The 12,521-nt window shown below is 45.5% G+C and overlaps 1 protein-coding gene across 1 annotated transcript in view; it reads right to left on the reverse strand.

Annotated features, from left to right (window-relative positions):
- Nucleotides 1-1,543: 1,543 nt before the first annotated feature.
- KIF6 (kinesin family member 6) overlaps nt 1,544-12,521 on the reverse strand; it is a gene marked incomplete at its 3' end in the record, with an annotated part of 243,976 nt that continues 232,998 nt past the window's right edge. Inside the window, exons 12-13 of the mRNA XM_008581913.1 lie at nt 12,318-12,426; nt 1,544-1,599 (exon numbers count right to left, since the gene is read on the reverse strand). Of these exons, the coding sequence (XP_008580135.1) occupies nt 1,544-1,599; nt 12,318-12,426 (165 nt within the window). The remainder of the gene's footprint in view (nt 1,600-12,317; nt 12,427-12,521) is intronic.

Consider the following 12,521-nt stretch of genomic DNA (forward strand, 5'->3'; position numbering starts at 1 on the left):
CATCAGACTAGAATCAATTTCCTTATTGGTTTTGATTACTGACTCCTTTGAGAATTGAATAAGGTATGGATAATATCTGAAGAAAAATGCACACACTCCTAACCTCCATTAAAAAAATGTAATTCTATGGAGTTCCGCCTAAGAAAGGGTTTGGTAATCTTTTTTTTTTTTTTTTTTTTGGTGCCAAGATCTTCTGGAAGTCTGATGAAACCATGGACCTCTCTCAGAGTAATGATTTTAGGTGTATAATGTAAGACACATAGACTTCTAAGAGAAACCAATTACACTGAAATAGTTATCAAAAGTTAAAAACTTTTCGTGATAAATATTTATGTACTTTTATATAAATGCATTAAATAACAAGATCTAATGGTGGGTCTAATAACTACTATAATTTTGAAGCATTGTTGAGCATAAAAGATATTTTACAATGTCTGCCACACTGTGATGTGACATGAAAATGCCTGTGATTTCCACTGATGGAAGGTGCTGCCAGTGCTACTGGGGTCTGGTGCCTACATACATCATTGGAGGTAGTGCTAAATTTCAGTCAGAGGCTAGAGAAAATACAGGGACATTTTGCCCCCATCTTGTGCCCAGGGATTCTCAGCGTGGTTGCTGGGCCTGGCTCAGGGCCTGGCTGCTTCAGCCCTTTCTGCCTCAGGCTAAAGAGGGGACCTGGGACTTCTGTTTCCCAGACTAAGACTGCCTGGGGCTCTCATGGTTTTCGATATTCTGTAGGAAAAAGCCAAAGAGGACACTCACAGTATCTTCTCTCCTGTCCTCACTTGTGGGAGGAAGAAGAGGGGGGATGGAGGGACCCAGAGAGCCAGCCATGACCATGTAACTGCTGCCTTCCTGTGCATAGAAGTGAAAGCACAAGGGATCACTCTGGGAAGCTGCCCTGAGCCTGGGAGATGGGTCTCTGTTGCGTCTTCCTGCTGGGATGAAAGAAGCATTTTTCTCTCACTTTGAAAAAGATTCGAGGCACACATTTATTAAGTTTGCCTCTTGCATTAACCTCATCTTTCTAGGGGTGCTCACCTAAGTGGGGGAGCCCTGCTCAGCAGCCTGCACCCCGGGAAGGCACCAGGCTCATTTTTGCTTTTTACACTCCCACTGGCTCATGCATGGTGCTGCAAAGTGCACACCTGTGCTGAAAATGCTAAGTATAAGATTTTGGAGGTGTAAAAGTGTTTCCTAGCACTTGAAAATATAAAATGATACCACTGTAATTGTGCGGTTATGAATTGTTGAGCTATTGTTGAAAAACACCAGGGAAAAGCAAAACTTTCTCATTGGGATACTAGAGCTCAGGCCTGCAAGAGGATGAAAAGTTCGAGTTCTAGACAAAAGATAGTGCTTTTCCTGATGAGTGGTGGGAGGAATGACAAACTTCCAAGGAAAGGCTCTTTTGAAGCAGCTTTCTTGGCAGAGGCTCCTCTAACACTAAGCTTCATGACTATTTGGAGGCACATCATGACCTGATTTTCACCAGGAAAATGGTCTTGTGAAAGAGGCTCACAGGATATCATCTGCTTACCAATTTTACTTCTTGCTTCATTTATACTTTCTCCCAGGGCCTTTGCTTCAGAAAACCTGGAGAAAAATAAAAAAGAAAGAAAGAAAGAAAGAAAAATTGTACTTTTTTTCTATTCATCCTATATCATATTTTTAAAATAATGGATTTCTAAGAGGTCTCTAAAATACTTTAAAACTTTATTAAAAGACTTAAAAGAAAATCTAAATATGTGAAGTATATTAGGCTTAAAATTAGAAGTCAAATTTGTATTAGTTACAGGTATTGTGAATTTTTACTCTCCTCAGCATGGAATTTTCATTCTCATATTCTCTAATTTATGATTTTTGATTTATACTGTTTTGTGATGCAGGGGTACCGGAATAAAGCATGGCTATAGAGTTTCTGTAGTGTGATCTATTAATCATTTTACTGAGGTCTTACAGCCAAAGAATACATATTTAAGTAGCATTTTTTTTTTTCTGATTATAAGGAAATACATCAGAGATTGGCAAACTATGGCTGGTTATTAGACAAATTCAGCCCGCTGCCTGTTTCTGTAAATACAATCATATTGGAACACAGCCACATGCTATTATTCATAGATTGTCTATGGCTGCTTCTGTGCTACAACAGCAGTTTAAGAAGATGTGACGGAGACTGTGTGGCCTACAAAGCTGAAAATATTTACTATCTGGCCCTTTATAGAAGAAGTTTGCTGACTCCTACTATATATGATTATTAAACCAGATATTAAAAATATTTTTTAATTCCCTAATAATCTCCTACCCAGAAATAAGCAACATTTTGATATACATATCCATCCAGTCTTTTTTCTAGCCAGTTCTTATAGGGTTGAGATCACACTATATATTTGATTTTGTGCACTGATTGTTTTTCCACTTAGCGTTATAACATAAGAACTTTCCTATATCATTAGAAACTCTTGTCTTTGATGACTAAATACTAGTTCGCCAGATGGTTGTGCTGATGTTTAGTTAATGATTTCTCTCATTAGAAACTCTTATCTTTGATGACTAAATACTAGTTCGCCAGATGGTTGTGCTGATGTTTAGTTAATGATTTCTCTATGTGAGGGCACTTCAGCAAATTTGTGGAAAAAATGGAATTGAAAGATAATAGGAATCTTTCCACAAACTTTTTGAAGACTCCTTGTATTTTCTGACATATTTATGAGACACCCACTATGAGCCCAACGTTGCGTTAGAGAAACAACATAGGATACAGTCTATATGAGAAACATGTAGTTTAGTTTCTCTACACATTTCCCTTACAAAATGTTTGTTTTCACTTCCTCTCCTTTTTCCATGAAATTAAAGAGGCAATTGAAAACCTATGGATCAAAGCACGTAATATACAGCTATAGTAAATCACTGTGCTGTCTTGGTTAACATTAGTCATGCATTAGAGTTTGACTAGAGAAGGGCCTGTCCATGCGTGGGGAGTAGTCAGGAAAGCTTCATGTACAAAGAGGGATTGACTTAGGTTTTTAGATGCATAGAAGTTTTTAGGAAGCTTTTTATTGTGGAAATTTCCAAATATACACAAAACAGAAGAGTCGAATGAAGGCTCACATACTCATTGTCTTCTATTAATTGTCCAATTTTATTTAAACTATCTTCCCTCTCCCCATCCTCTACCTACTCTCCAAATCTTGCTGTGTCCCAGCAAATCCCAGATACCACATTATTTCATCCATAAATACTTCAGTTGCATAGGATTTTGTTAAGGAAGCTGGGAGAGGCAGGCATTCCAGACAGGGGACCAACATAAGCAAAGGCCAGAGTGCCACGACTGCTCTGAGCTTGATGGAAAAGAAGTGTGAATTATGTCATTGCTATTTTCTGAATCTGTCTGTTTGGCCTGGGACTGCAGACAGGAAGTTTCCAGGCAAGGGGACTAGATTTTTCTCTCAATGTTAGGTTTCTTGGGACTCCACCCCTGGCTCCCTTGTTAAGGCTGTTCAGGTTCATCATAGATTACATATGTCCTCTCTTCAGCTAGGGCCTGTCACCCTAAGAGAGAAATGCAGTTCCATTTGATGCGAGTCAGACTTAATTCAGTTCAACAAATACTCACAGGACGTGTAGTCCACTGTACTAGGCTCCACGGGCTCACACTGGTTTTTGTTGCTGGGCAGGTGTAATCTGAGGTTCGGCCCAGGCCACTCAGGAGGTGAGGACTACCTTCCTACTCTAAGTTCTGCTAAGGGAGGGACCATGGCTGTCTGAGACTGTCTGACCACTGGTGTGTCCATCCTCAATACCTAGGATGTAATAGGATTTGGCAGTCATGCATTGCCCAGTGAATGACTCCTCTAATGGCCTGTTCCATAGAGTTCTGAAATCTTTAGATTCTGGGACAAGGAAAATATAAGAACAAGCCTGCAAAACTGCTGAAATTCATGTCAATACTGGAGGAAACCAGAGTACAGATAGAAAAGGGAAGACAATATAAGAGGCAATTTGCACTGTAGCACTGCCCGGAGAAGCCCTGATGGGCCTTGCAGTGTCCGGATGTGTGCAGGGAGCATGGCAGAGGGAGCTGCTTAGTGCTGTGGTCAACCCTCTCCAAAGAGCTGTCCTGCAACAGAGCTGGCAGAAACTGCAGGGGAAGCCACGAGCTGTTCCTGTCTCTCCTTTGCAGCCCAGCACAGAGCTATAAAGGGCTTTCCCACTGGAGAGGTGTGGTCTGAGGGCTGTGCCATCTTAATGAGACCATTTTCCTTGCACTCTGGAAGTTGTTACCACTCCAGGCCACCCCACCCACATGTGTTCCTGATCTCTGATTGTCAGGACAAACTCTGAAAAGCCTAACCCTGAGGGAGAAGAGGAAAAGGGAAAGTGTCAGGGGAGGTGGTAAGGATGAGAAGCAAAGGGGGAGGCTGGGAGAGAGGTGAGGATGAAGGTGACCCCCCGTGCTGCCATGTTCACCTGGCCCAGCCTGCATCTTCTTGCCTCTCCAGCCAGCCCAAGTCTCCCTTATCCCCCACTCCCTCCCCTTCCTCCTGTCCCAGACTGGGTTCTGCTCTCCTGGACCTTCTAAAAGAGGCACATCCCATTGATGAGATGATTCAGGGAGCCCACCTGTGTCTGAGGTTCTGAGGTGGCTGAACCTGTGCTGACCTGTCCTCAGGCCCATTGCAGCCCCAGACAACACCCTAAGCTGCCGCTCATTGCTGAGGAGGCGAGGCCTAGGTTGGCAGGGAGGCTGCTCCTTGATGAGAGGCAGGGAGAAGTCTCAGCCAGGACTGCTGTTAAGCCCCGAGGGTTTCTTGTCACTGGCGCCAAAGCATTTCTATCAGAGTGTCACTAGCTGCATGGCTCGTTTTGGGAAGTGCAGCGTAGCTGGGTGCAGTTACAGTGGACACCGGCAGACTGCTATGTGCACCCGCACAGAAAATCCACAGGCTGGGGCCAGGGCTGGGCTTGGCAGGGAGAAGAAAGGCAGAACTCTGACCATTCTTTCACAAACCTGGCTTCCCGTGACACCCAGCCCTCTCTAGGTGACAGCTCCCCCTGGGCGCCAGGCAGGCACCGTATGGGCCCTGGGGAAGCCCTGTGTCACTGGCTTCCATACCACCTGGCTGTCCTGCTTTTTCCCCTCTCTAACTGGCAGCTCCTTCTCAGTCTCCTGTGCAGACTCTTCTTCTGCAGCCTCTTCTGTGGATGTTGGCAATCCTCAGGATTTGGTCCTATCTCCTCTCCTCACTTTACCTACTTTCTCTAGGCATTCCATTCCCGCCAACATCTTCTTTGCTATCTCTACTGACACCTCCCAAATCTCCATCCCAGTCCTGCTTTCGTTTCTGACCCATGTATCCAGCTGCCTGTTTGATGCCCTGCAGATAACTAAAATTCACTGTAGTCTTCTTTGCTATCTCTACTGACACCTCCCAAATCTCCATCCCAGTCCTGCTTTAGTTTCTGACCCATGTATCCAGCTGCCTGTTTGATGCCCTGCAGATAACTAAAATTCACTGTAGCCAAAGAAGAGCTGATCACCTCCCCTGAAAACGTCCCCCATGCCTCCTGTTCCTCTGTCACTGCATGGCACCATTGCCCACCCATGGCTCATGCCGGTCACCTGCACACCATCCTTGCCCCTCTCTCCACTGGCCCTTCACTCGGTCTTGGAGTCCCAGCCACTCTGTCCTCAATAGCCATCACGGCATTCCACTTGGCTTCATTCCTATGCAGCTGCCTTCGAGCAGAACGTGGCCATCTCTCTCCCAGATTACTTCTACCACTGCTTGCTACCTGCCTTCAGATGAGTCTCCGTGTTTTCGCCTGAGCCATCCTTCTTAAATGCAAACCTGATCCTGTTACTCCCCTGCTTATAACTCCTTAAGGGCTCTCCAGTGACCTCAGGACAAAGTCCAAATTCTTTAACGTGGCAAAGTAGACTCTTCGTGCTTGGGCTCCTGCTGACTTCTCCAGCTGCTTCTGTAATACTCCCCCACCTTTTCTGGCTGGCCTGAATGGCCTTCAGTTCCATGAAATGGCACACTCTCTTGCTTGAAGCCTCTCTCTTCATCTGGCTAATTTCTACTTAACCCCTGAGTTTCCACTGTGATGTCTCTTACTCAGTGGCTCTCCAGGACCGTGTGAGTCTACCATGGGTGACGTGCCCAGTGCTCCACAGCACCCTGCACTTCTGTCATTGCCGGCAGATAGCATACTACATAGGAACTATTGTAAGCTCCACGAGGACAGTGACCATGTCTGTTTAATTCACTTTTATATCCCTGGAGCCTAGAACTGGGGCTGGCACCTAGTAAGTATTCCATAAATGTCGGTAGAATAAAAGAGAAGCACATGAGCAAACACGTGTGCAAAGGCAGTGTGTCAGTGAAGAGCACTGGACCGGGAGTCAGAAGACACGGGTCAAATGCCCGTTCCACCTCTCAGCTGGGTCTGAGTCCTCATTTCTAACATGAAGATGAGATGCCTCCCAGGACTGGATTGATGTGGAAAGTACACACATGCAAATGTGCTTTATGTGTGTGAATCATGACCTCTGCCCGGCAGTGTAGGAACCCCTGTGGGGATGTGATGAACTGTGAGCCGGGATTGCATGTTGGAAGCAGTCACCACAGACAAGAGTGGACAATTGTCATCCTCTCAGCAAACCAAAGGATTAGACAGGATTCCTGTACGTCGGTGCTCAACGACACTCAAGACAGCTGCCAAGTTCCTCATCTCCAATGAGAATGAAAAGCAGGGGGAATCGAGGTAGAATCTCATGTAACTTCCGAGACCAGTTCCTGGGAGAGTCCCATCCTGCTCTTGGTGTGTGTCAGGCAGAGATACCAGTCATCCATCGCTGGGGAAGCAGCCGAGGAACCCTGCACCTGGCTCTGCAGAATGAAAAGCAGGGGGAATCGAGGTAGAATCTCATGTAACTTCCGAGACCAGTTCCTGGGAGAGTCCCATCCTGCTCTTGGTGTGTGTCGGGCAGAGATACCAGTCATCCATCGCTGGGGAAGCAGCCGAGGAACCCTGCACCTGGCTCTGCCCCAGGGCAGTCAGAACCACACACAACTCTCTAGGGACCATGGGCAGTGGCTGCTTTAACCTAGGGTCGAAGAGAGGGGCTGGTGTGCATAAGCCCCTCAGTCCCCAAGAGCCTCTGTGCTCATATTCCTTGTCACGTCAGCTGAAGGCGTGTCTTCAGGCTAAATACAAATACTTGGACAAATATGTTTGTTAGAAGGCCAGGGGCTCCTACGATATCTTTCCTAGTCTCTTGTCTCGAGTGACTAACTTAATATATTGATTTTTCATTGAGTGAACATCCAAGATTCTTCCCCATTGGAGAGGAAGACAGAAGACTGGGCCTGTATCTCGCCATTTCCTTCCTCTATAAATCTGTACGTGGTACCTGGGCTGCCTTCACTTTATTGTGATGAAGATCCACCCTTCACCCATCATTCCCTTCATGCTCTTTTCTATTTCAAGTCACTGCTCCTTTCCTATTCCCCCTCCCGCATCGAGGCACTCCTGTCACCTGCAGTCGAGTAGCTCCCTCCCCGTCTCTCAGGAAGCCCACTGCTGCTGCATTCTCCTACTTCTAGGAAGCTGCGAGTATGCTCAAGCAGTTCTGTGTCTGCTAAGATTTCTCAAAGTCCATTTCAAACTGTCATTCTCAAAAAAGCGTTTTTTGAGTACCATTTTTGTGGCCAGCACTTTTTAAAAAATTGTGGGGAAGCTGAGAAGATTCTAATCTACTCTCTGCTCTCAGAGTTTTAAATTCTAGTTCTGCAGACAAGGTGTAAATACAAAAGACAAATGGAAAATAATAACAGTTAAAACTGAAGTCTAGCAGGAACCAGGGAACTCCTATTTGTCGTGGGTGTTATTTCCAGATGGTGCCACAAGATTTCTCTCCACCCTCAGTCCAGTTTTCCTGTTGGTTTAGATTGCGGTTCTGTTCTACGTCGGAAGGATCCAACCGAGTGAAGGAGTGCTTTTTCTTGTTTTAGCTCACATTATCAATACCTTCATTTCCAACTGCAGTAAATCTCCCTGTTTATTTCTTCTTTTGTTATTTAATGAGACTCTGTGACTGAGGGATTCAGTTTGTGTGAAAGATCTGTCACAAAAGAAAGTTAGCTGTGCAGTGCCTGGGCACTGGTATTTGCCAAGCATGGGGTTTCCAGCCTCTCTCCATATTATTATATACTATGAGGATGAGCCATGCTTGGGAAATATAGTGATTTTGAATTGCAATTGTCTTCTACTGCAAAATCTGTCTTAAGAACTGGCTCACATGCTCTAGTTCACCAAAGGGCCAACATCCTATTGACGTGCCAATGTCTTATTTCTGTTGTCACAGACAGGTGGCACAACTTCCCTGGACTGTGGGCCTGAGCTTACAATGCTAGAGACTCCCTGTGAGGGCAGCAAAGGGTGCAGGTAAGACAGGAGGGAAGAAACCCTCCTCTTAAGCAACACAGAGTGTCTGAGGCCCCTGTTGAAACGTTAAATCAATTCTGTACTCTGCAGGAGTGGAGGTGATCAGAAGGGATCCTGGGTCATCCATAATCCCTATATTTCGGCTCAGAACCTACTTGGGATGGGCTAGAGAGGCTGACCTCAGCCAATGCTTTTGTGTGGGGGCAATGAGCTCCAGCCTCTTTGGTGGCACTTTACCGACAGGGTGTCATAACACCAGAACATCCGGACACAGAGTTACTTGATGTGAGTAGTGGGGTGTCAAACGGGAGGCAGGTGGTGGGTCCAGTTGCTGAGGGCTGTTAGAGAGGTGAGACTTAGTGGAGAGTCAGGAGACAGTAACTGAACACCATCCTTCATCAAACACCCCTAGCCCCTGTCCGTGTTCCTAGGACTGGCCAGTCCTCCCACACATGATCCACACGGGTCCTCCCTGTCACTGGGGGAGATGTGAGCAAACGTGTGGAAGGGGTCAGTGTTACTGGAAGAACATTTCCTAAAGCAAGGGCAGCATAGAAGTCACCCCTGTGAGCAATGTGGGGCCTTATTGTGATGTCTGCTGTCAGAACACTGTGTAGTTGTTTCCCTACAAAAACACCTGCTGTTAGTCCCCTGCCTTAAGCAGTTATGAGTCTGTAATATCTAACAACTGAATAATCTCTATGAATGCAAACTAAAGCTCCAATCCTGAGAAAGGGATAGGTTCTGGGTTATACCCCCCACCCTCAGTACCAAATAGTCCTTTAATGATTGGTATATTACAGTAACATTAAACAGACATAGACTTTTTTTTAAATGTAGGCTGGTCTCCTGACTTAATTTGGTTTAAAAAGACCGATTTACTGCTGGGAAAACCTGTTTTCAGAGGAAAGCTTTGTGCGAGTTTCATTAATTTCCTTGCACAATGGTCACAAGGAAGGTGGGATCAGCAGTATTCCCAGCCCATCCTGTGTGACTTAAGTATATTTAAACCCAAAAGCACATTTGTCACATGGGTTGTCAGAACTCTACTGTATTAAAGTGAGCTCTGTATTAGGCTTCGAAAGACCACAACATCCTCACCCTGCCCACCTCCCACCCAACTCCCTGCTGGAAATAGACCTAAACTCACGGTACAAAGCAGAACCAGGAACCATGCCAATTTTTGAGTAAAAAAAAGATGAAGTATTATGTTCTCCCTAAGTCAGTGGTTCTAAAACTTAAGTGTGCAAAAGAATCACTTGGTAAATTTTTTAACCTGTAGAGTTGTAGGGATCCTACCTCAGAGATTCTGGATCTTAAGGTCTCTGGACGCTGTCTAAGCTGGTAGTTTTCAAACCTTGTTGCTACTGGAATACACTTTTTAAAAAGGGATGCCCCACCTAATTAAATTAGAATATCTGGGGAGTTGGGCCCAGGCTTTGGTAGCTTTTAAAAGCTCCATGGATCATTTTAACATGAAGCCATGGTTATGAGGCACTGGTGTAAGCTAGGATGCCTCAGATATGGACACAGCTGAAGGCTGTTTGGAAGTCCTTGCTGGATGAGGCAGCTGGCATCTGGCTTGACACGGCTTACAGCGTGGATAAGTATTAGAAGTTTTGTGAACCTCTTGGACTCACATGCTAACATTTGTGCAGATGTGCATATGTCCACTTTACTCCAGAGAGACCTTAGCTGTTACTAGATTCACTCCATTTTATCCCCCAACCCCCTGTTTTATTCATTTACCCATTCATTTCTTTTTATTACTGTGTCCTGCTCCCATTCTTATGGTTAAAGAACTCTAAAGTATATCTGTTTGTTTGCGTGTTTTTGTTTTGTGCACATATATTTGTAATTTTCATGAATTATGTGTTCTTAGTGCTATGCTTTCAAGATCCACCCTCGTTCGTTTGTATACATCTGATCCATTGCTCCCACCTGCCGCATCACACTTCATGGGGCCTCCCATTGTTTTACTCATCTACTTCCCCAGGGATGGACGCCCAGAATGTCTCCAATTCTCCTTGACCACAGTCAGTGCTGCCATGTGCATCCTGATATACATCCCCTCACGAACCATGTGAGATCTTCTCGGGACATAGCCCCAGAAGTGGAATTGCTGGGTCACAGAGGGTGCCTATATTTCTTTTGACTAAGAAGGGCTTGACTGCTCTCCAAAACAGCTATATTCCTGTCACCTCCACTGGTTTCCTGAAGTGATCTGAGATCTCCTCCTGCTAAAGTGTACAAGCCACTGTAACAGCCTGGGCTGGCCCAACTCCCAGTGCTGCTTGTCTTTCCTTTTTCTTCTTCTGCATTGTACCTTCTTTCCCATTCCGTGTGCAGCTGCAGTAAACCTTCATCACCATCCTCGAGCCTCTTACTCAACCTCAACTTTGTTTTCACAGAGAAAGTAGAGGTCATCTTTCATCTTCTCCCTCCACTTCTAAATCCCCCAGTGTCAGCCCACCGGGATTTGTCTTCCCATTCATGCTTCCTTCTAGGGCTAACCTCCGGGACCTTTTGATTTCCTACCCACCTGTCTTCCAAAGCCTCGCTGTGTTCGCTTTCCCCTTGTTTCTTGACCAGTCTCCTGCCACTGGCTTGCTCCCGTGGCCTGCAACCTTCTCCAGTTCTTTCCCATTCTGAAGCCAACTTCCCTCTCCTTAATGTTTTCTTCTCCCTTTGTTCTTTTTAAAACTGTTTTCCACCGATCGCTAACTTGTTGAACGCGTTGTTTGCACTCCCGCTGTGCAACCCCAATTTCTTCTCACTTGCTCCTCACGCCGTCCGGTGGGCTTCTATTGCCACAACTCTGTGCACTCCCCAGCTCCTTCTCTTGTTTCTTTGTAGTGTCTGGCACTGCTGACACTCTGCTTCCTGGAGTTGCCTCTCCCCTTGGCTCTCAGGACATTATTTTCTCCTGGTTCTCCCCCTTCTGCTCTCTCTGCTTCTCCTCAGGCTCCATCATGGCCTCCTATCCCTCCACCTTTCCTTCAAAGTTTCCCCCCTATGGCTTTACCCTCTAGGTCTCTGCACTCCCCCATGTTTTCCTGAGACTCATCCACTTCTTAGGCTTCCTTGAATTGTCATTTGCAAGCCTATGACTCTCAAACCTGGATCTCATTTTCATTACAAACAGTTTTGAAAACTTACTGTGTGCTAAGATCCAGAGTCACATTTGACATATGAGAGTTCACAGTCTAGAACTCTTTCTTCTGAGCTCTAGATCCATATATCTGGCAATCTTTCTGTTTGTTATAGTTTGAGGACATGAGTCTAATTCACAGAATAGCTGAAACAAATTATACCTCTCGAAGTTTTTTCTAATGGGGTCCAGAACAGAGCCTTGTTTGACACATGTCAGCAGATGATTCTGCCTGCTCTGATTTTGGCCTGGAGAACACACCAAAGGCCTCGGGGGTCACAATATGTGCATATATTTCCTTGGACTAAGAAGTGCTGGACGGCTCTCCAGAATAGCTGGAGGGTCTGGAGTTCGAAGAATATAATTTGGTGCATAGATTTGTTTCCCTGACTTTGGAACAGTAAGACATTGATAGAGTCATAGGCTGATGAGGATTCATGTATGATGTGAGAATTGTATGTCAAGTTCATGTTGTCAGTAACAGACCCATCCTAATGCTGCTTACTCCAATAGTACTGGGATGATGAGGCTCACGTACATGGAAGAGAATCATACCAGGCTGTGCATAATTAAATATGAAACTGGATAAATGTCATGCCCTTCTTGTAAACGTTTGGTTGGGGAGATTAGGAAGGACAGAGTAGGATGTTTCCTCTAGGCTGGCCTGGCTGAGCCTTGGAGGACCAGCTGCGCTCTGAGTCAGCCTTACCTCTGTTTCAGAATCTGTTTGTTGTCATCGATGGTAACGCTGTCAGCATGGTCCCTCTTGAAGATTTCAAAAGCCTCCTGGCGTCCTAATGACATTTCCTCTCTCATCCCTGTTTGGAGACACAGGCGAATGGCCTCAGTCACAGCATCAGGATCCTATTAATTTCATTGTCACTTTAGTCAGACCACAAAGCCAGCCCTGGCT

Source organism: Galeopterus variegatus, unplaced genomic scaffold (assembly GCF_000696425.1).
Source record: "Galeopterus variegatus unplaced genomic scaffold, G_variegatus-3.0.2 Scaffold2487, whole genome shotgun sequence".
NCBI classification, from domain to species: domain Eukaryota; kingdom Metazoa; phylum Chordata; class Mammalia; order Dermoptera; family Cynocephalidae; genus Galeopterus; species Galeopterus variegatus.